At 38.3% G+C, this 24182-nt stretch overlaps 1 protein-coding gene and 1 pseudogene across 3 annotated transcripts; both read left to right on the plus strand.

Moving 5' to 3' along the window:
- Positions 1-1232: 1232 nt before the first annotated feature.
- On the plus strand, positions 1233-18843 carry LOC146713835 (NLR family CARD domain-containing protein 3-like). Of its 3 annotated transcripts, none has more exons than XM_085450286.1 (12): positions 1233-1679; positions 4687-4754; positions 6560-6629; positions 7022-7093; positions 7285-7374; positions 7710-7793; positions 11138-11346; positions 11791-13579; positions 13732-13905; positions 14111-14284; positions 14926-14972; positions 15243-18843. In XM_085450286.1, the coding sequence occupies exons 3-12, from the start codon at positions 6568-6570 to the stop codon at positions 15773-15775; spliced, it is 3234 nt and encodes a 1077-aa protein (XP_085306412.1). In that variant the 5' UTR covers positions 1233-1679; positions 4687-4754; positions 6560-6567; the 3' UTR covers positions 15776-18843. The 3 variants fall into 3 exon arrangements, with proteins under 3 accessions (XP_085306412.1, XP_085306417.1, XP_085306421.1); XM_085450291.1 differs by having other exon boundaries at positions 6563-6629; XM_085450295.1 differs by lacking the exon at positions 1233-1679 and adding an exon at positions 4464-4586.
- Positions 18844-23040: 4197 nt separating this feature from the next.
- LOC146713836 (uncharacterized) lies at positions 23041-24182 on the plus strand (annotated as a pseudogene).

The following is a 24182-nucleotide window of genomic DNA, read 5'->3' on the forward strand; positions in this document are numbered from 1 at the left end:
CATAGCTCACGACAAAGTTCGAACCACTTCATGAACCAGTCACGTGGTACAGCCGGGCAGCGAGGCTTCGGACGTCATCATTTTCAGCTCCTCCCATAAATGAAGCAAGCCTCGATACGCGCATCGCGGAAACGCCCCCTCCATTCCTCGGCACAAGCTTCGAAGCCTCGATACAGAACGTTAGTGATGGCCAAATGAAGCTTTCTGAAGCACTGAAGCTTGTATTGAAAAACGGTTCATTACTCGAAGCTTTTCAACACAGTCCTCTCTGGTGACATCTGGTGGCCAAAAATATGAAGTGCAGCTTGAATCCACAAAATAAAACCAACCGCTTCATTATGATTGCACACTCTACAGAGTGGAATCCTGTCTGATATTGGGCCGCCGTTGTGTTGCTTTGAACGTGTATTTTTTGGTGGTTAAGAAAATGTGTTTTATTTGTTTAATAAATAGTTTTGACTGGTAAACTCTCCTTGTTTAAATATGCATCATGGTGTGGTCTTTCTTTGCTTGTGACTTCTTGATGTTGGTAAATACAATAATTGAAAAATACCACGTTACTTATATATACATATAATAATGTACAACACATTATGGAGTATGCTTCTGCTGTGAGGTCTTGCCTCCATGCACGTATGCATTTAATCGCCGGAGGGGTGTATTTATAAATAATATTATATTAAGGACATTTTCCCAGACATATTTTTGAGCTGGGGGTAGAATTGATTGTGAAATGGAAAAGGAAAATGCTTATGAACTTGCAAATTAAAAACATGATGCATTGACGGTAACCCTTTTCCATTTTTATTTAAAAAGAGAATTTGTTCTAGTGTGCGATGGCCGAACCTGTTCCTTTTCGTGGAGATAATTTCTCCTGCCTTAAGGAAAATCCCTTCACATGGCACAGAGGAGGCTGGAGTGCAGAGAAACTGGTAGAGATGCAGTTATACAGTCTACCTGGGCCCCACAAACTATCAGCTAAAGAGAATAAATAAATTCAATTGCTGCACATTTGGCAGACTAACATTTTCAGATTAATTAAACAATAAAATATATATTTTACAACATTACATGTAAAGAGTTAAGTGGAAGTTTTTCTAAAGTTATTTAATGATATTTATATTATGGAAGCAGATTTTTGACATTTTACCTTTTTCCAGTTTTCAGATATAATAAACACGCACAAAACAAAAGCAAACGCTTCCTTATAAACCATTGAATCAGATACCGAAGCAGTTAGGTTCTAAATGAAGCTTCGGACGTCACTGATCACGTGACTCTGGCCAAACGAATCAAGCTTCGACACAGTGCTTCTGAAGCAGTGTGTTGATTTTTTTAACACACGCACCGGAGCTTCAGCTTCAAGCTGACCATCACTACGGAACGTCACATCACTAGCGTTTTGCCAATACGTCAGAGCGGCGTTTGTAAACATAGGATGACATCTCGAGCCAGCAACACTGGAGCTTTTTATTCGTTTCCCTCGGGGGATTTTGTCTTCTCTTTATCAAAAGCTCTGTATATAAACGGAACGGCTTTTTGATGGCTCTCCGCTGCAAACAGTCACACGCAGTCGAGGCGAACTGTTCCCCACGTCACGGAATTCTCCTTCGTTTCTTATCTGATGAGCAGAGAGAGGCAGACGAGCACGTTTTGGATTAAAAATAGTAAACAAAGAGGTAAGATCGCGGGAAATCCCTCCGTGATTTGCTTCCTGCATTCGCGAGCGCTTTATAAAGTGCGTCACCAGCACAGAGTCGAGGCGTGAAAAGTCTTCAGCGGTAAACGTGAGCAGTGTTGCCAACTTAGCGACTTTGTCGCTATATTTAGCGAGTTTTCAGACCCCCTTAGCGACTTTTTTTTCTAAAAAGAGACTAGCGACAAATGTGGCGACTTTTTCTGGTGTTATTGGAGACTTATTTATGACGACTTTTTGACGTGAAAGCGTGTATCGCTTTCACTCTCAATAAGCAGCGGTGCTTTAGCACGGTGCACCTCACCCGTGCCAAAGCGCTCACAGGTGGAGGATAGTCCTCCCCCAGCTGCTATCATGAGACCTTCACACCTGTGCGTCCAAACTGCAAATGAGTCCCGCATGGGCGAAGCCGCTGCTCCCGCACTGACTGTAACGCAGTCAGTTCTTCTTTTACTGTTATGCTGTTTTGTGGATCACAAGGTTTAAAACTACTTATAAACACACAAACTCCACCAGAGTGCCAATTTCGGGTCACTTTTGCAAGGTCCAAGCCCGGATAAAGGAGCAGGGTTGGACTTGTTACATTAAAAAAAAAATTGCATTTAGGACATTTTTTACTCTCCAACAACGTAGGTTACAATTACATTAGCAAGACCAATTATGCAAATTAGGCGATGAGGTCATTTAGCGACTTTTAGGACAGCCAATAGCGATTTTCCTTTCTGTGGAGTTGGCAACACTGAGCGTGAGACTGATATGTGGAAAAACCCATGTCAGTGTCGCACATGCATTTGCTGCAGAGATACGGGGAGCCCTCCCACTTCCCTGTTTATGTACTCAATTTACACGATCAAGGCATCGTCTGCATGCCTGCTCCCAGCTTATTTTAACATGGTTGAACCAGTGTTGTTTTTCTTATTGTATTTTGTTTATCTATTTCTTATATTTTTTCTCATGGTACATTTAATATGTTGGCTTCTCAGTGTAGGCCAGAGCCTTATTTCAAGAGGCAGGTTTCTCTAAAATACCTGAGGTTAGGGAAATTTGGGGTTTCTGACCTCTCCCTCATGCTACTGCATGACACTCAATTGAATTTCCTCGTTGGTAAAGTCGCCTTCAAATTAGTCAAGCTGGATATCTGAACTGGAACGTACCAGGTAATGTGTTAGAAATGAAAGGATGCCACATTGATTGAAAGTAAAACGATCAGGAAGTAAAGCATTGTCACCTACTAATTGTAAGGTTGGTGGTTTGATCCCTGGCTTCTCTAGTCCAAATAGCTCTCCAGTGCATCTATCAGAGTATAAATGTGTTTAAATGTTAGATAGAAAGTACTTGTGCAAGCAAAGTGTTTCCATGAATCGGTGGATGAGCGGTATATACGAACCAGTCGATTTACAGACACCCTGAAAATCAAACTGAAAAAAGGTTGCAGTGGACTTGTGCATTGTGCTCAATTTTATTTGCAGCAGCTCAGAATGCTACTCAGTAGTTTCTGTGGCCCCCACGTGCTTGTGGGTGGTGTCCTAGAGGATCTCCTCCTAGATCTGGACCAAAGCATTACTCAGCTGCTGGACAGTCTAAGGTACAACCTTGCATTTGATGGACAGAATCAAAAAGTCTCAGAGGTGTTAGGTCAGGTGAGAGTGGGAGGCCATGAGTGGTATCTATTAATTTATCCTCCAGGTACTGCCTACATACCCTCACCACATGAGGCCACCAGGAGGAACCCAGGACCCACTGCACCAGAGTCTGACAGTGGGTCCGGGGATTTTACCCGGATACATAATGGCAGTCAGTGTGTCGTTGCCTAGCCTGAAGGGCCCACTAGAGAACGTTTGGTCAGAGACATTCACACCAGTGACCTGCTGGAGGTCATTTTGTAGCTCTGTCAGTGCTCATCCTGTTGCTCCTTGCACAAAGGAGCAGATCTGGCTGAGAATTTTCTGCACCCTGTAAGCTGGAGCTGTTTCACAAGTTGAAACATTTTGGATTAAAACTGCTGTCCTCTGTAGTCAAATTGTTTTTTTTTTCTTCATATCTACATACTAGTTAATCAAATTAAAAGAACTTTTCATTCTTTTCATTGTTTGGAATGCTGCATAAAAAGGAAATGTGAACTTTACTAGGATTAGTTTTTTTCCCTTTTACATTTAAGTTACTGTAATTCAGATTAACAGTATCATAATGCTAATTTTGTATTTGTTAATTCTATTTCATATATTGAGAAGACAGGCACAGGCATTAATTAGATAATAGTGTTTGTATCGAAAACCGCTGTAGAATTTACAGTTTCATACTGTATAAAACACAGTTAGAATGCAGTAATTTTCAGAATCAGTGACTTACTGTAGTTACTTCAGCTAAAGCGGTTTACACATTCACCAAAAAAGCAAAATATCCCCATTTCAGTCCTATGAAGAGATGCAATTTCTTTTAATGCTTGAGTAACTATAAAGCTTTTATTGTGAAACAGTTACAGGAAGGTGTTTTGCAAAACTCTGAACTCATTTTTATCAAAATTCATAAGTTCTGAGACTAAAAGAGGAAAAGAGAGGAGGACAGGACTTCAGATCTAACGTGGTCAGTAAACTTTATGTAACATAAACTTTAGAAACAACAACAGAATTCTGTTTTAAGCTGTTTTCATCATATCCGATTCTTACAGACAGAGCATTTAATATTTTCTGTGTACATTATTTTTATGGTGCAGCATTTAGACTTGTAGTTCTGTTTTTTTGGTGCTTTCCTGGGTATGTTTGCCTTTGATAAAATCAGGCAGCTGCAATAATGAGATAAGCCACGTTTAATAAGCAGGTTCCTTTCGATACCCTGTAGAATCAACCACGTTACTTAATGTTATCCTCATAAGGAATAAAGTGAGGCAGAGGTGCAAATGTTTCAGCTATCAGAATATATGTTTCCGATTTGATATGACATATATTCAGTTTTCTTTGTGGATCATCATACAGATCTTCTTTTTCTTCTAGGAAACCAGCTAATACACTCCATCAGTACCTAGATGATTAATCTGCCTATTTCTACCCGGCAAACTCTGGTAAGTAAAACACTGAATTAAGTCACTTTAAATCAGTCGTTCAGGAAAGAGCAACACCAGAAAGAAAAATAGCATTTTTTTTCTCCTAAGTTTTATGAACTTTTTTCTCCTCATAAGGGTTCCCTGCAGTTGGGCCATGACATTGTGAACATTCGCATCAAGATTTTTCATCTGTTTTAGAACTTTTACAGCTATAATGAGTTAGGATGTGCGAATTAATTAGCATTAACATATATAAACGAGTAAACGCAATCATCGAGTCATGCTCCAGCAGAGAAACAGTTGTAACAGGAAGCATACAACTGTGTCATGGTTCCAGGTTTTGCACAGTATTTATGATGTTTTTGTTTCATTTGTAATCTTGAGTTTTTCTGTTTATATTTTCCTGTTGTCTTCAGTGATTCCCTGTCTTTTCCTCCTTCTGACTGCATTTTATTGCCTTTATCCTACTGGGCCCTATTCTAGGAAGCAAGTTCAACAAAACACAAAATCTGAGGTTGATAACTTCGAGTTTCCTGTTTGATGACTTGTTTATATTTATGTTCCTAAAAGGCAGATTAGAGTGAACTCAATTAACTCTGAGTTAATGACATGTGTGATTACAGACGAGGTGTTTAAATGAAGAACAGGGGAAGACCGGGGAATATAAACAGGTGTCAGTGAGGACCATGATATTTATCTTAAAAGCCGAGAGTGAAGAAAAGAGTCTTTTTAATCACTCAAGTTTACTTTTTTAGTACCATAGAATGAATAAAATTTTAAATAAAACATGTAACTTGTTTTTATGCTGTCTGTTTCATTGAATTTTGTTTATTTAATGCTGGAATCCAAATTTCATATTTGATTTTTGAATGTTATTTTTTGGCTCTAACCTGACAGAAACAAATGTAGGAAACAGAAACCAAAAATAAAAATATGGAGAAACACAGTTCACTGACAGATCCACGCTCACGTCAGTTTTCTGTTAAATAAGAGCTGTTTTTGCTGCAGTTCATGACAGTTTCATTAATGTTCAGCAGAAATCAAATCTACTGATTTCATTATTTCTGCCATTAGTAGATAAAAAGTCCCCTGTGAGGTTTAAAGAAAAGAACTTCTTTAATGTTCTCCAGTGTGAGTGTTTGTAATTTGATCTGATCTCAGATAACAGAGGCACTGTTAACAGTCAGAGTTTAGTAATATTAGCTGTTAGACATTAAACTAAAAGAACACATGCAGGCACCAAGTCTTTAATGTAAAGTTTTATCAGTAAGGCAAACATTTTAGAGAAAGTGAATGCTTTAATATGGCTGTCTACATGTTACTTGGCTAGATTTGAGATATTTCAGTATAATTCGGGAAACATGAGCCATTGTAAATAATGAATACAGATTGTGTCGGGGCAAAAGAAACCACCAGATTTGATCTAGATCTGATCAACAAAGTCAGAGTTGTTAGATAAACATGCTTTCTGGATCAGACCCTGGCTGTTACTCAGTTTGTTCTGGCTTGTGATTTGTTATTGCACAATTAACAGTAGATTCACCAGACTTTTTTTTTTTTTTTTTGGGGGGGGGGGGTTAATTCTTTTTCCCCCTAGATTGTACAAAAACATTTGAGAACAGATTCTGATAAAGTATAAACAAAAGTATTACTTACGATTCTGGATTTAAGGGCTTTACAAGTTGATTATTTACTTGTGAATTCACAAGAATGCAAACCACTAAATTTCGGCCACAAGACTGTGGCCGAAACCTCAGGTAAGAACAGAACTGCACAGGTGTTACATACCTATTTCCAATGAATGCCATGTTTGTCCAACCCAGCAGCAACAATGACTGAGAAGAAAAGGAAGCGATCTGTGTCTGTTGAGTCGTCCAGTGAGACTCCAACCAGGTAATAAACAGCTTAATGGATGATCTCACCATTTTGACCTTTTGTAATTAGACTGTCAGTATTCAGCAAATGCATCTTCATATAGAGAAACAGTCTGAAAAAAGTACTGATTCTTCAAATTCTGATTAACCGTTCTTCACTTTATGGTGTAAGATTGTAAGATTGGTGTTGCACATTGTGTGTTGAGAATTAATCAATCTGTGCTGTTCGCTGGTGTTATTACAGCTGAAAAAGAGAGCTTATAATATAGATAATCCTACTGAAACTCATCCAGCATCTCCAGCACAAAAAAAATCTATCTCTAACATACATTTATGAATTAAGGCATTTATCAAAGTGATCATCTTGGGGGGGGTGGCATGTTTGAGACCTAAAACCGTATCTCCTTCTAGTTCACAGATGAGTACCACTCCCAGCATGAGTAAGAGCGACAGATCCAAGTTTGAGCCCCTCGGCTTTGAAAGGTTGTAAATCTATGAACCCTAACAAATGTCTTGTCACTGTACCTTCTGAAAAGAATGTGGAGTTGTGGACATGCTTCAAATTAAAATTACAATGCTTCATTATATTGAAAGTTTTGGTGAATTGATATCTGACAAACAGTATAAATTTAATAAATTGATGTCAGTCAGTAAACAGACTGTTCTCTGTTTAGTTCACAGTCCACGGGACCTGCAGCTCCGAGCGATATTTCTTTAAAGAGCGACAGATCCAAGTTTGAGCCACTTGGTTTTAAGACACAAAGGTAATTCTCATTTATATTAAAAAAGGACTTTCCAGCCACCACTACCTATCTACTCTCAGCCCATCATGTGGTGTATTGATTTAAGCCGATCTTCATAATGGAGAGGTTGTTGTTGTTGTGGAGGTCGTTGTTTCATTTTAGTACAGGGGGTTGAAATTGCTAAGAGTGATGTATTTGTGAACATGTTTATATCTACAAGAATGAGCCATGAAAAGTGTGTTTGGGGTTTGTTGTCATAATTTGATTGAACTGTCAGACAGTAAGACACAACGAGACACATTCAGTGAAATGATATCGCTATAAAAAATGTTTCATATGAATTATTTTCTGTTTAGTTCACAGTCGACGGCTTCGTCTGAGTCCATGTCATTGAAGAGCGACAGATCCAAGTTTGAGCCACTCGGTTTTAAGACACAAAGGTAATTCTCATTTATTTTAAAAGTACCTAACACTCACTCCTAACTATCTACTCTCAGCCTATCATGTTGTTTATTGATTTAATCCTATCTTCAGTGGAGAGGTTGTTGTTGTGGAGGTCATTACTGCCATTCAGTCCTTGCTGCACTAAGTCTCTCATCTTGCAAATGTACACTGACTCCAGCATGTTGGACTGCAGCTGCATTCTGGGGGGTTGAAATAACCAAGACTGACAAATGCATTTGTGAAGATTTGTGATGAAAAATGTTTCAAATGAATTCTTTTCTGTCTAGTTCACAGTTGACGGCGTCGTCTGGGTCCATGTCGCTGAGGAGCAACAGATCCAGGTTTGAGCCCTTTGTTTTTAAGACAGAGACACAAAGGTAATTCTGATTTACTGAGTGAGTGAAATATCTTGCATTACAAATATTCTTAAGCAGGTTGACAATGTTATATTCAGTGCTATACTTAGTGCTTGATATGGACTTCCATAGTGTTAATGTATTTGTCTATATGAGGGATGAGGGTGTTCATTGACCGATCACATGAACTAATTTAAACAGCAGTGCAGTGCCTTGCAGGAGACTGGTGCTATGGCATCTGACAGATGTACTGGCAGTCCTGATTATTAGTGGGCTCTCTCCCTGGAGGATTAGTTATTGGGCACGCTTAAGCTTGGATACAAAGCAACTGAGGAAAGGAATTCATAATTTACTTGTAATCATGTTTTTAGCACTTCTGCCTTATGAACATCAAGGCGAGGAGAGAGGAGCAGACAAAACCTTGACTTTGAGGCCCCAGAATTGGCATATGAAGGCATATTGGAAGACTGTACTTTCCACAAAGTTAATAATGACTGAAGCAGATTGGGATGCAGCCCATTAAGGCAGAGGAAATGCAATAATTCTGAATTTTGCTCTGCTATGGTTTGAATGCTGTCTGGCGAACGACAAGTAGAACATGAGTCCAGGGTGCGGATTACAATAATAATGGGTTTGTGAATCCTGCTTTTACAAAGAGGCACCGGTGTTTAGACTTCAGTTACAAAGTGCCTCTATCACACTACTGAAACTCAAGCTTAAAGAACAGCCACTAGAAAGGGAGCTCTTAACAATTAACTAACGCCAGGTCCAGGAGGAGCAGTGTGATTACTTAGGTTTATAAGTTAGAAGATCAGCGATCCAGTTTGGTTTGAATTTATGTGCATTGAATTGCATGTACAATGAAATGATCACAAACTTGGTTTGAGGCGACACTGGCATTCATGCTGCTTCTGAGACAAACACGTTGAATCAAACAGGCTCAGAGAAACGTGTATTAGAGATAAAAGTGGACAGTATGGATGAAACATTTGATCATGTATCATATCACAGTCATTTAGGGCAATATTGTGATAATTATTATCCACCATATGAAATGTAGTGGACACCAAAGATTTAGTTAGACCCATGTGACCAAATGATTACATGTGAATTTGTTGTGGGCATAAAGTTCAGCTCAAGTACATTAATCATAATCATTTGTTTAAATGTATTTTTATTCCAGTTGTTTGGGTTTTAAAATGTAAGTCACTCCATCATATTTGAGTAGGGCTGTTCGATATAACGATATATATCGGATGACGATATAAAAACATCTATCGTTTCATTTTACGCTGTCGTTTGTTTCGTGGTGTCGCAAAATAAACTGTTTACGGCAATATTTTTTCATCGTTTTGATGGTCACTGTAGTGGCTATATTAATTTCTTAAAGTTCTCTCTTTCTCTTATATTTAATATAACCACACTACGGACGGACAAGCGCCTGTTGTTATGCGTTGTCGTTAGCAACAGCGACGGTAATACCTTCGCGTGTCCGCTTGTTTATGTTCCACATAAACCTTTCACAGTAAAGCTCAAGATCCTGTTGAGACTTTTCAAAATAGACTGAATCACGTGAAAGAGCAGATTATTTACGGATGAGAAGTAAAAAAGAGCCGTCAGGTGCTAAAAAATAAACCTTAGACTCAAACGTTAGAACAGGCTTTTCCCCGCAGCACGCTAAATACAAAGAAAATGGCGGCCTTTACAACTTATGTCTAAAAATGTATAGTTTCATGCATCGGTTAAAACACTCGACTCCAGCTACATGACGCGCAGCTGGAAACACTTCACGTCGAGCTGCCCGAGATTCACAGAATTTACAGAAAATGTTACATTTTTGTGATTTATATCGTTATCGGACGATAGAATTCTTATATCGGGAGATGAGATTTTGGTCATATCACACGGCCCTATATTTGTGTTTTTTTGCTTTACCCTGCTTGGTTCTCTTTTTTTTTTTTTTTTTTTGAGTCTCTCTCCAATAATTCTCTCATCTTGCAGACTTAGACTAACTTTATTGTCTTGGACTGTCTGCTGTTCACGAGCAACTATTACTAGAACCAGTGGGGAAGGGGAAACTGTTTTTAACTGTGACTTAACTGTTTTAAGCTCAGTGAGACTGCAGAGGAAAACAGGACGTATCACATCCAGCTGAGAGAGCTGATGGAGAGGAAGCTGAATGATGTCAAACAGGGAAACGTGAGGCAGAGCAGTACGGAGGATTATTAGGGAAAAAACATATTGTTGATCATTTTGAGAATAAAGTTGAAATTTTGAGATTAAAGTAGTAATTCTATTTAGAGAAAAAAATAGAAATGTGGAGAATACCTATGTTGTTTCAAGATAAACTACCATGTTTGTTGTACCCTCTGAGTTAGTGAAATGGAACTTCAGAGTCAGTTTTAGCAACAAGGAAGAAAATGGTCTTTTAGCACATTAACGCAGTGTTGTGATAAATATATGGGCAATGAATAGATGTTAGAGAGGGGATTTGTATAAAATGAAATGATTGGTAATGGACAGATGCAAAAGTATCAATGGTTAAAGCATCGTCCAATAAACAGGGTTTATGTTGTGTCACAAGACGGCCGATCAGTTTGCTTCACTAATTCATCTAAACATGCAGAGGTTATAGCAGCTGTGGCAGTTTGTCTTGAAACAATAACTGTAACCTCTACATTTCGACTTCAGTCTCAAAATGATCAACTTTTTTTATGTGGCCCAAATAATCCTTTGTAGGGCAGAGACTAAACTAAAAAAAAACCCAAAAAAACCAATTACATGGGTCTTTTAAGAAAGTCATTTGTGTGATTTCTGCGAAATTTGCCAAATTTAGTCTGTTACATAAGTTTGTCCTCTCAAATTTTATTGTAACACAGTTAAGAGCAAACATTTATCCATTTTCATACCAGTTTATTCAACTACCAGTACCATTTATCCATTAGCTAATTAAAATACGGTCTAATTTGTAAACCCTCCTACAGACCAGTAACTGAGAAGCCATCCACCTGTCCAGTTTGCAAAGATGTTATGAAAAATCCAGTTCAGCTCAGCTGTGAACACTGGTGCTGCAAACTGTGTCTCAGCTCAGACCTGGATGAGTCTGTGTCACCAGCAGACTGTCCTTGTCCTCAGTGTGGGAAGAAATCCAAGAAAACATTAAAACAAGAGAAAGACACAGAGACACATATTGGTAAGTTGACATCCTTTATGTCACTACTATCTCTGTTACTGCAAAAAAATGTGTTAACAGAGTTTTGCATAATCACTGCTGGGAATCATCTTTTAGTCTTTAATTACTTGGTTAAAGAAAGATTGCATGACAATGAATAAATCAAAGAACCAAAGAAAAATACATTTGATCTTTTAAGAAATGTTACATTTTAAGTTAAGTTTAACAACACACATTAAATCCAAGAGTATCAGGTTTTTGGTAACTGGACTGTATTTATAAAGCACCTTTATACGATTTTCATCCATTTAATGTAATTTATGAACCAATTTTTTCAACATTTTAAGAAGATTAAAACCCCCAAATCAGGTCAGGAATTTCTTATCGTGCATTTTTCTCTGACCAAATTAAAGCGATCTGGTATTAACCACCTGAGCATCTTTGATGCGTTTCACTGCATTACAGGTAAAATTGATCTTTTAGAGGCAAAGAAGAAATTAAAAGAAGCAATGAAAGAGAAATATTCCTCAGTCTCTGAAGGTAATGGTGACAAGCCGAGTTCACTGAACAACATCTACACAGAGCTTCACATAACCACTGGAGAGAGTGAAAGGTTACGTGAAGAGCATGAAGTCAGGCTGCTCGAACATAAACGGATAAGACACACTTCAGAACAGCAAATAATCAACCTAAATGATGTGTTGAAACCGTTGCCTGATCAAGACAAACCTCACAGAACAGTTGTGACGAAGGGCGTCGCAGGAATTGGCAAATCATTTTCTGTGCAGAAATTGATTCTTGACTGGGCCGAAGAGAAGGCAAACCAGGATGTAGACTTTGTTTTCAGTCTTGCTTTCAGAGAGCTGAATTTGATTACAGGTGAGAAAAGCCTACATGAGCTCCTGACTTTATTTCATCCCACACTGTCTGAACTCAAAGATTCAGTGGATTATACCAAAACCAAGCTTGTTCTGATCCTGGACGGTCTGGATGAAAGCAGTTTTCAGCTGGACTTTGAAGGCTTCAAGACTATAACATCTGTTAAGGAAGTAACACCTGTGAGTAATCTCCTAGCAAACATCATCCAGGGTAACCTTCTTCCTGATGCAAACCTCTGGATTACTTCTCGTCCAGCAGCAGCCAATCAGATCCCTGCTGAGCATGTTGACATGGTGACAGAGATAAGAGGTTTCAATGATCCTCAAAAAGCTGAATACTTCAGGAGGAGATTTAGTCATGATCCTGGTCTTGCTGAAAGGATCATTAAACATATTCAGTCTTCACAGAGTCTCGACAGCATGTGTCAGATCCCGATCTTCTGCTGGATTTCTGCAGTGTTATTCCAGGAAGTCTTTGGAGGAGACACTGAAACTGAATTTCCTCAAACTCTTACAGAGATGATGTCACACTTCCTGTTTGCACACACAAAGCGTAGAAACAGAAAATATGACAAGAAGGTTGAGACAAACAAAGAAAAGCTTCTGAAAACACAGAGGAAATTTCTTCTGAAACTCGGCAAGCTTGCATTTGAGCAGCTGCTGAAGAACAACCTCATCTTCTATGAGGAAGACCTGGAAGACATTGGCATTGACAGTAAAGAAGCATCCATCTACTCTGGATTTTGCACCACAGTTCTTCGGGAAGAAGAAATCATTTCCCAGAAAAAGGTCTTCTTCTTTGTACATCTGACTCTGCAGGAGTTCTTTGCAGCTCTTCACGTCTATGACTGTTTCATAAATAATGATACCAGAGAGCTCAGCAGCTTCCTCGATCTAAAGAGCCAAGAACATACGTTACTTGATCTTTTAAAGATGATGGTTGACAAAGTGCTGGAGAAGAAAAATGGTCACCTGGACTTCTTCCTGAGATTCCTTCTTGGCCTCCTGGTTGAACCAAATCGCAGAGTCCTTCATGGTCTGCTGCCTTCACCAGATCAAAGTCAAGATACTGAAAAGAAAATCTTGACTTACCTCAAGTCTATCAGAAGGAAGAACCTCTCTCCAGACAGCTGCATCAACCTTTTCCAGACTATGGTCGAGATGAGAGATCACAAAGTCAAAGATGAGATTCAGGAATATCTCGCACTGTCAGATCGTTCAAAAACAGAGTTGACTCCCCTGCACTGCTCTGCACTGGCCTACATGCTGCAGGTATCGAAGAATGATCTGGAAGTCTTGGACTTGAAGAGTTACAACACATCAGAGGAGGGCAGACGGAGGCTGATACCAGCAGTGAGGAGCAGCAAGACAGCCTTGTAAGTTAAGAAAGATTGTTGGTTCGAATGTTAATAGAAAGTAGAGGGAACAGATCCTCCCTGTCCCTAATAGAAATGATGTCTTCATTATGTATTTTTATGTGTAGCTTTAAACATTTTTGGTTTCTTCAAAAACCTATCACCCTGTTTAGACTAGCAGACTGTAAAGTGACTGAAGAGTGGGTTGAGCATCTGGCCTTTGGTCTCACCTTCCCCTTCTCACCTCTACGACATCTGGACCTGAGCAACAATGACCTGAAAGATTCAGGAGTAGAGCTGCTGTGTAAAGGACTGTCGAATCAGTGCTGCAGACTGAAAACTTTAAGGTACATTTACGTTTAATGCTTATATTCAACACCACTATGGATTAACAACCCACCAAACCTGCTGCAATTTAACATAATTGGTAGAGCCTGTTCTTTGGACATTTAAACAGAGCAAGATCTTTTATAACGTAGAACCTCATTTTTGTTGCCATTATTTTATTTATTTAAAATACTTTCTGATGTATCAAATATTGTGTTTTCTCAGGTTATCCGGTTGTTTGGTGACAGAAAAAGGCTGCGAGTCTCTGGTCTCGGCTCTAAAGTCAAACCATTCACACCTGAAAGAGTTGGACCTGAGCTACAACGATCCAGGAGAAACTGGATCAAAGAAGCTCTCTGAGCTGAAGGATGATAAACAATACCAGCTCAGCCAGCTCAAGTAATTAACTGTACCTATGTACCATTCACTGTAATGGAGATGGTCCCAAAGTTCAAAGTTAGCATATAAATGTCCCAGGAAGCCATTTCTGCTGATTTTTAAAAGATGTGGTCTAATACAAACTACTCTATTAGTCTGTTCCCTAAAATGATCATTTTAATGATAAAAAAAGAATAATCAGAATAAAATAAGGTAATGTTTCTCCTTGTGATTGTTGACAAACAAGACTCATAATAATCGGGGCTCTAACAAACCATCAAAAATCAGTAGATGTTTTCTCTACCTTAGCAGCTACTTATAGGTCATGTTCCATAATTGTAGATTATGGAAAATGATTGTGTAGATTAAGATTACACAATAAAACTTTGCTTTATCTGAAGTGTTTACAGCTTTGGTGTTTGGTTTTTATTTTTTTCACCTGAGTAAATTCAGTCCAACATCACATCCTTGAGCTTTCTTTGCTGGTGTTTCCGGCTTTGAAAATTGTTTTGTTTTTCAACTTTTCTGTTAGTAAATTTTGATCATGTGCAAGATATCAGTGCTGTATGTTGGGGGCTGAAAACAATAAAACAATAGATGCACATATTACTAATATGGCAATAGATATATTAATACTTGACTACTATAATTTTTCTCCACAGTTTAGAACATGGTGGAAGTCACCGGAACAAACCAGGGTTCAAGAAATGTGAGTATCTGTGTAAATCTGAAGTGCTGAATGTTGTAATGTCTAAATCTTACGGTTTGTTCTTTAGGAGTCATTGACAGTGTTACACAAGGTATTTATTTGTTGAACAGATTCTACAGGTTAACTGTCACATACAGATTTTTGTTTTTGTGCTTCTAGAGAACAGCTCCCTCAGTCTCTGACTTATTTCCCTGGAGCCATGTACTTAGTGCTGCCAACAGTGGACATAAACTGTATTTACTGATTCTATAAGTGTTTTCTTACCTCCAGATGCCTGTGAGCTCAATCTGAACTCCAACACAGCTCACAAGAACCTGCTGCTCTCTGAAGGGAACAGAAAGGTGACCTGGGTGGAGGAGGAGCAGCCATATCCTGATCATACAGAGAGGTTTGATTGCTGTCAGCAGGTTCTGTGTAAACAGGGACTAAAAGGACGCTGTTACTTTGAGTTGGAGGTGTCAGAGCCCTTCTGTGTTGGGTTAACATACAGAAACATTGGCAGGAAAGGGGATGTTGATGCCTGCAAGCTGGGACACAATGACAAGTCGTGGTGTCTGATTTCTGCTGATGATGGTTGTTTTGTTCAGCACAACAAAGAGAAGGTCCATGTAACTCCTCAGGCCTTGCGCTCCAGTCGTGTCGGGGTGTATCTGGATTCGGAGGCCAAAAGTTTGTCCTTTTACAGAGTTTCCTCTGACAGTATCATCCGCCTTCACACCTTCAAAACAACCTTCACTGATGTTCTCTACCCTGCTGTTGCTCTCCACCCTCATTCATCTGTATTGTTTTGTCAGCTAACATAGAAACATCTCTCACTGCAGGCAGGTTAACAGCCAAACGAGTAGATTTTCACAGAAATAGGAGCAATTACTATCTATGACTAAACCTTAGTTAGTGAGTCCGGTCTAAACATTGCTCCCAGTAATCATTTCTTTTCAACAGGAGAAAAGTAGATAGAGAAAGACCTGAAATCTAGAGGCAAATAAAGAGGACCACACCAGCTTAATGTAGGCCTGCTGAACCAGAACATGGAGCCTAAAGCCGAATTTAAACCACCAAAACGATTTTGTATTTAAATAACCACTTTCAGAAACAGAAGCCCAAAACTTTCTTTTTAAAACTAAAGTCCATTTTCCCCACACACCCACATAATTAAGCTAATTAATTATTTGATACTTAATTTCTAGGTGAAACCTACACATTAGCAGGATCACTGTTTGCTTTTATATTTATATGCTGATGTATCTGGTCTGTACCTTTTCCCAGGAACCAACAAACTCTGAGTTTAAAAATAAACTCTGAGTTCCCTTTTCCACAACAACCGATCCAAGTTCAATCAACTCTGAGTATGTTCAGTCTGTTTTAAGCATGTAAAGAAAGAAAGCCTTCTCATGCTACAACTCACCATGGCAACAAGTAATAATTATTCAGTAAAAAAAACATGTATGTAGTAATGGAATGTAATAACCTCACTTTCATTATTTCTGCCATTACTGAATATAAATGCTTAATATTTAATATTTCCGAGTTTACACTTTTAATATTTCAGGAAAGCTGTGCAAGGATGCAGCATTTTAAATATAGATCTCAGTTCATGCTGGAAAAATTAGGCCATTGTGAATGAAAAATTATTGGAAGGAAACTGATAGTCTGACTGCATTGTTGTTCACAGAGTCACAGAATTAGAAAGATGAAGACTAGAGACTTTTATTCTGAGCTGATAATAAATCGGCGATGTAACCGCTGTTTCCATCATTGTAAATATGTTTTAAGTAAGTGATGTTAGGCATACAGAGGAAAAGTAATGTGCAGTGATATCAGTGTTTGTAAAAATGTAAACTTATCAAAATGAAGGAATGAATGAGAGTTTCAGTCAGTTGGTTTGGGCGCAACGTGAGGAATGGGGAGAGAAAACCTGCCAACAAGCAGGTTTAGGATTTTGGTGTTGGAGCTCAGCTCCTTTTACTGAAATGCAGTGCTTTGCTTTGCTAATCCTTGTACTTCAATAACACATAATATGCATAATACCACAAACAAACCTGTCATGGTGTTTGAGGTATGCACTGCAGTGACATTATACATGTGTGTTTGCTTGGATTTTACCAACACATCTGTGTTTTTGTAGTTTTTGTAGTTCAACTCTCAGCTCTGCACCTTTGTCATCCAGTTTTATTGTAAAAGGTATTTATAAATCTTCTGGTTTCCTGTATTATGAGACAATGTTGACATGGACGTTAGTCCTGTCTTTGAAGTTTGAGGTTTTTTTTAATTATATATAGATGTAAACTACCATGTAAGTACCTCTTTAGGTTGATAAAGTTGAGCTGTAAGAAGAGGTTTGTGTTGGCAGATTTTTGTCTGTTGTCGGGATCAAATCAAGGATATCTAGGCGTAAACCAAATGTGCGGTGATGACGACAGAAAAGTGAAACTGCGTATATGGAGGGGAGACAGACAGACAGAGACAGCAGGCAGTTTACTTCCCACTTATTCTGTCTTTTACTTCATTATTGTTAACAATAACATTTATTTTGGCTATTTTAATGTGTACACCTTTAATGGGAATTGTAAGCTAAGACTTTTATATGGTTTTGTTTGGGGAGGGGGGGGGGGTGTTAAAGAAACTGGTCAGCAGTTTTTGTTGGGAACACACAACACCAGAAAATGTGTGTTAAGACTTTACACTGATAAAAATGATAGTAAAGTAAAAACAACACCTTGTTAAACTGGGGGGAAAAAAAAGGGGGGGGGGGGCTAATGGGAAGTGTTTCTTAGAACAGCCCTGTAAAAATAGACACATTATATGACTGAATAGATTTAGCTTAGCACATTAACAAAAGCTATTAGAAGTTGATGCTGACTGAGTAATTATTGTCTATTATTATCCAATTAAACAAAAGTAAACAACATTTGGAAGTAAAACCAAGTCAACAAACTTGAAATATAAGGCTCAGACCAAAAGTTATAAAAATGGCAGCAGCAAAATAAATCCAGGAGGTGTTTTCTGTGGTTGATTATAAATATCTCTCCAAAAAGCTTCTCCTAAAATAAAAATTTTAACCATTAAATACCAAGGTGTTCTTATCCAATGACCCATGCTGCTGAAATGATTATTCATGAATTCATCCTTTGCTTTGTCCACCAACAGTATTTTGTGTGATTTCTGTGTTTGTAACTATTTTAGAAGTTCACTTTAAAGTTTGTTGTTGCATTTTTTGTTTAGAGATGCACTGTTTTCCACTGCGTGTGTTACATCATTAACTATGTTTAACGGTATATCGTCTATATGCACGTCCGCAAAAACAAGAAATGTCTCCTAAGCACTTTTTATCTACTTCAGCAGTGTTTGAAATTTGCATCTTGTGGTCAAAAATAAATCCTTTCGTAATGAGATGTGATATATTAACAGCAAATAAGATCCAGGTTTCAGCACTTTAAAAGCAGCATGTGACTGCGGATTTGATAGTTCAAGCTACTCTCTCAGCCTGAAGTAAAAGTGGAACAAGCAGCGAGGTGACGTACTCTTTATGAGGAAGGAACACTTTGGCAGCATTCTGTTGCAATGGATTACTCCGACCACTCAGGCCTGCAGAAAAAATAAATTATTATAAAAAGAGATTATTGACAAAGCAGTGAAAGGTAAAATTTCATAAAGTTAATGAGGACTTCTCCAAATGTGAACACACTATCCTTTCCCCCACCCACATCAATTATATTTGTATGTTTTATGATCTGCTTGCTGTGAGCTTCTGCTGCTCTGTGTAGATTCAGCTGAGATCGGTTTAGGAGAGAAAAGCCACATGATATGAAATGAAAGTGTCTCTTTCTTTGTTATTATTAAAAGTATGTAAGATAAATATTTTTCCACATTACCTGCTGTATTTTTTTACTGTGTGCATTTCTTGTAGCAGTTAAAAATAAATCATTAGATTCCTAAAACGTGTCTTGATAAGAAGTGAGTTTATCCTGTATCCACTAAAAAGCTGCATTCATTACTTTCTGTGTCAGCTTTAATTATATGAAAAAACAGTAATTACACAGAAGAGTTACATATCTGGCTTTAAGATATTCTTTTTTTAATTACACTGCAAATTTCAAAGTTTTATTTATGCCTGACAGAGTGACATTTTCAGTTTATGTCATCACTGCACAATCTTGTGTTACAAGTTGGTATTACACAAAACGGACTCCAGTGTGCCACTAGTTTAGCTTCAGTTCTTTCAACACAGAATAGATGTTTTGGTTAATTCCATACACTGTGCTGCTGACTGCTTTGGTTATTTAATTCAATTTAAACACAAGGAATTACAGCAAGTATCTTTAGAAAATTACTTGTACTACAAAGGCCCACACATCCAGGGGCGGAGCTAGAGAAATTTTCTTAGGGTGGCAAAGAAATCAAATGGGGTGGCAAAATCAAAGCCTTTTTTTTCCAAACACACATGCAGGTGGTTACATATGGTTAAAATGATTCAAATGCAGTAAGTATACATGTTTTTCATGTAAATATAGTCTATAACTTAATTATTGGCTGTAGCCCACATACTTAAACACTTTAGTTACATAAAACATATGAGTTTTGATTTTATGCACTGTATAGCCTGTATAATAAATAAATATGTAGCCTAATAAGTATAAAATCCAGAAAGCTACACAACAATGGGCGGTTCGTTTACAAACACAAGTCTAACAATCACATTGTTACAGCTTAAATTACACAAAATGTCAGAAATCTGCACTGTCATGAACAAAAGATTTAAACCTAATTTTTCATGATTTGTTGGATTAACCCACTGAGGTCTGAAATACAACCGGCCACTTTTGACTCCTTTTGAGTTTACGTTTGTATTTCACCCAGGGGCGATTTTAGCCCAGTTTTGGGGGTGCTTCAGCATTTTTGCTTCAGCACCCCCAAAAATGAATCAAAGCACCCCCAAAGATTTCTTTTTTTTTTTTGACAATATTTGCTGTTTGTGTTACACACTGCTAAAAATATAAAAAGCATACGGTACTTTGTTGAGATGTAATATTTTAACAACAAAAGTATAGATTCCCCCTCCAAAATGGTTTGTTCCAGCTCACCTCTTACCAACTCTCTAGCGCCCTTTCTGCTAGAGCGATGGTGGCTGAGACACAGCGGAGCGGAGGTGTAAGTGCCTGGCTTAAAACGGGGAGAGAGGAAAGAGGGAACTTGAGGAGAAAGTACAAGGTCAGGAAGAACCAGGTAAGAAAACAGGGAACAGTGACAGGCACAACAGAAACTGTTAAACTGACAAAGAGGAAAAACCTGATTTTACTCACACAGTCAGGAAGTTGTGTTCTCCCTATATTAAAGCTGCTTTACAGAATCTGCAAAGCAAACTGGGTTGAAACATTTTGACCCTCTTTAACAACATTCCAACATAATTGATTGGGGAGATTAAAATTAATGATATATTTTTATGTGGTTCAGCCACAACTCTACTAAAACCTCAGCCAGTAATAGGTAGGACAACTTTTGGACCGTCCACTTGTCTGTATGACTGCCGCAGTACGTACATCACATTTTCACACTATCAGAAAGTGCCAAACAGCCCTGGTGGAGTGAGGAGCTGTAAAGAGAAGCAGATGCTCTGTTTATATTCTAAAAATGTTTTAATCTTGTTTCAAAGATTCTGTACAGCAGCTTTAAATGTTTTCCAAAAGCACACATACACTTATCAGTGTCTCTCAAACTTTTTACAGTGTGTACCACCTGATAAAATGTCAAGCTCTCCAAGTACCACTATGAAAGCATGAAACTCATAAATCTTACAACACAAAATTAGTCTTATTAGATTAGTAAAATTAGTGTCTGCAGTAAAGATTTTTATTTGTAATAATTTATTCTGTTTTGGGAGTGTTTTTTTTCATGTATCTGTATTATATTATACACACACATTAAAAGTGAATCTCTGTTTACTCAGTTTACTTTTTTACTCCCTATGAGCATCATTCATTATTCTCCCGCAGTAGTTAAGGTTAGGATATGTATTTTTTTTTTTTTATTCCAATCCATTCTTCTTTTGCAGCATTTAAATAACCTTGATCAGATTTGATGGTTTTGTTTCAGACTTTTCAAAAAGTGTTTTGCTTTTCTTTCACAAATGTGGGATTCAATTGTGTTAAAATGTACAAAACAGTGATGTCATGTTTTGTGACGAGGACCCAGGCACAGAGAGACTTGATGAATTTAAGAATCTTATGATTTAATAAAGAAATTTGTAGACTTGCACAGAGATGGTACAATTATGATGAGTGATAACGGAGACAAGGACAACAGACGATGAGGACAGGGAGGAACAGGGGTTTAAATGCACCAAAGTGACAGTCAGAGAGAACTCGGGACAACTGGAGACATTTAAGGATGCAGGGACTGACAGAGACAGGAAAGACGTCTCATTGTGACGAGTAAAGTTTATCATACCTGTAGAGCTGGGCGATATAAGATTTTTTCATATCGCGATATGTTTTTTTCATTTCAGGCGATAACGATATCTATCATGATATAAGCCAAATAACTATATTTGTAAGATTTAAATGTGAAATAATCAGCAGCTTGTTTTTATTTAAATATTTATTTCCCATAATAAGTTCATCCATTAAGCGGACGCGAATGGATGGATGAAGTTCAACAGGGTAGATGTACTTAAGGAACATGAGACTTTTTCAGATAAATAAAGGCAAATATTGCAAACTACACAAAAGGCAGCCGCTAAAGCGTTTAAGTTTCAAAATAGAACAAACGAAATAGACTAAATTGTCAATTCCACTTAGAAATATTAATTCTAAAAATAAATCTTAGTTTGTTTTACAGAAGAACAGACAAAACTGACTAACTTTTGTCAGTATCAAATAAACTGAGAACTAAAAGGAAATTCTCAATCTCTCCTTGTTGTATAGCTGAGCTTTTCAAACAGTTTTAACAGTTACTTTAGTCTGACAAAAGCCGAATGACGAATTAGCACTTCCAGTCAGAGACCGAGGCTACGTCCACACGTACACGGGTATTTTTGAAAACGGAGATTTTCCGTTTTCGTTTTAAAAAATAATCCCGTCCACACATAAAGGCAGAAATGAAGGAAAACGCTGCTATGAACATGCCAAAGCAGCAGGAGGCGCTAGATTCCTAACCGTGCCTAAATGTTGGCCAATCAGAAGTCTAGAAGCCTCGGTGGGAAAAAGTAAACAAAGCTGGGGCACAGAAGCAGAACAGAGTCGTATGTGTGGACGGACAGTAACTGTGTGTATATGTAAGCATTTAAACACTGCAGAGAGTAGAATTAACAGTATTGTAGAAATTCATTTCACCGAAACAATAACGTGGCGCACAGTGTGACGCATGCACCAGTTTATTGTATTTCCAGACTTGCTTTCGGCACATTTACAGTGCACGCTACTCTGTTTTTGTCAGACTTGAAATAGCCGAAATACCTTCACACTACGGAACTTCTGTGGCTCTTCCGTTCGACAATCTCTCCGGCGTTGGAACCATCATCGGTTTTCTCTTCGGTCACGCTCGGTTGATTTTTCTAGTCGGCGCACTCATTTCCTCCATTACCCGGGCTGTACGATGGCTGGCTGCTTCCCAAACAAACACACGTGCGGCTTGGCACTTGTGCTGTACGTTACAAGTCACGCGACATGACGCTGCGGCTGTGATTGGTTCGGCTCTGCGCTACTTAATTTGGATTGCTGACTTTTTTTCTTTTTTTTTTTAAAAGAGGACAAGAGCGGCGAGGTCTATCGCGATAGTTTAATTTCTCTATCGAGTAAAAGTTATATCGCGATACATATCGTTATCGTTCTATCGCCCAGCTCTACATACCTGGCTGGGCAGCTCTCTGGGTGCTCAGCACCCCCAAAGCTCTGATCCTAGAATCGCCCCTGGTCTGTGCTTAATATTTGACTGTTTAACAGGAAGATAGGAAAGAAACATCGGTTAAATTGATCAAAAATACACCACAAAGTGGTTGCTGCAGAGACCAGAGAATTCAAAATCGAGCTAAATGCTTGTTTTGACACACATTTTGTTCATTTGACTTTTAACCCTCTGATGCATAGTGGTCACTGGAGTGGACAGCTACTAAAACGTACATATCTCTTTAATGCATTGGTTTCTATGGTGGAACTGCATATTAGCCTCTAGAGTGCTCTCTGCTGCCATGCTCCATTGAGGTCAATTCAGTGTTCAGTTAGTGCAACTGCAAGTAAATTTCCTCTGAATCAAAGATGGCAGACAAACTGTCACCCCTGCCGACCACTGCTGGCATATCCTGTCAATCCTTCTATGCTAAAAGAGCCCAACAGGTAAAAAAAATATGATGATATGCAGTAACATCTAGGGAAGGATATTATCTGTTTGGAATAAGAAATTGTTATGTCTAATATGTAGAAAACTACAATTAACCATGTGTCCACTGTAGTGGACATCATGCATTACCCACTATATTTTTTTAACATAAGTCATAAATTGTCTCACTGTTTTTTGGGACTGTTTTGGTTATTATTAAGCATATAATTGTTACATTTATAAGCTACTCATTTAAAATATATATTTCTGTGCAGATCAGCTGTAGTTTGAGTTACTATAATAATTATTTTATCATATTTTGTAGACTTCAAATGCAGCAAAGAATAAGGCAGCGTACAGAATAGTCCAGGAAATTCCATCCAGCTCCAGTGATGATGATTTCATTGATGAGTGCAGTGATGAGGAGTTCAGTGATAAGTCCAGTGATGATGAGAGTGGCTGCCAGAGCAGAACAGAGACATAGGAACTACGGATGATGAAGACACAGACAGTCAGGATGCAGAAAGTGAGAACGATGAGGGGCAGGATGAAGAGGAAGGTCAGTATGATCAGGGAGCTGTGGGAGATGGGTACATGGCACCTGACCATACTCAAGCCCGCAAAAATATTTGGAAAGTCCAAGACAATGACTTGGTTGGAGACTTGCCTCCTTTTCTAGGAGAGTGGAAATTGAATGTGGAGGGGAAGGATCCCATAGATTTCTTCAGACATCTGTTTCCAGCAGATCTAATTGATAATATAACATACAACACCAACTTGTATGGGAAAGAACTGTCAGTAACAAGAGAAGATATTCACCCTCCAGCAATGCAAAAGAGGAAGACCCAGTGGGACCCCACAACCCGTGAAGTGGAGAGCAGTCACCAAAGTAGCCTGTGA

The sequence above is a fragment of the Copadichromis virginalis genome, linkage group LG3 (assembly GCF_057382275.1).
Source record: "Copadichromis virginalis isolate Kocher_CV1m ecotype Utaka linkage group LG3, C_Virginalis_male_GT1.1, whole genome shotgun sequence".
Lineage (NCBI taxonomy): Eukaryota > Metazoa > Chordata > Actinopteri > Cichliformes > Cichlidae > Copadichromis > Copadichromis virginalis.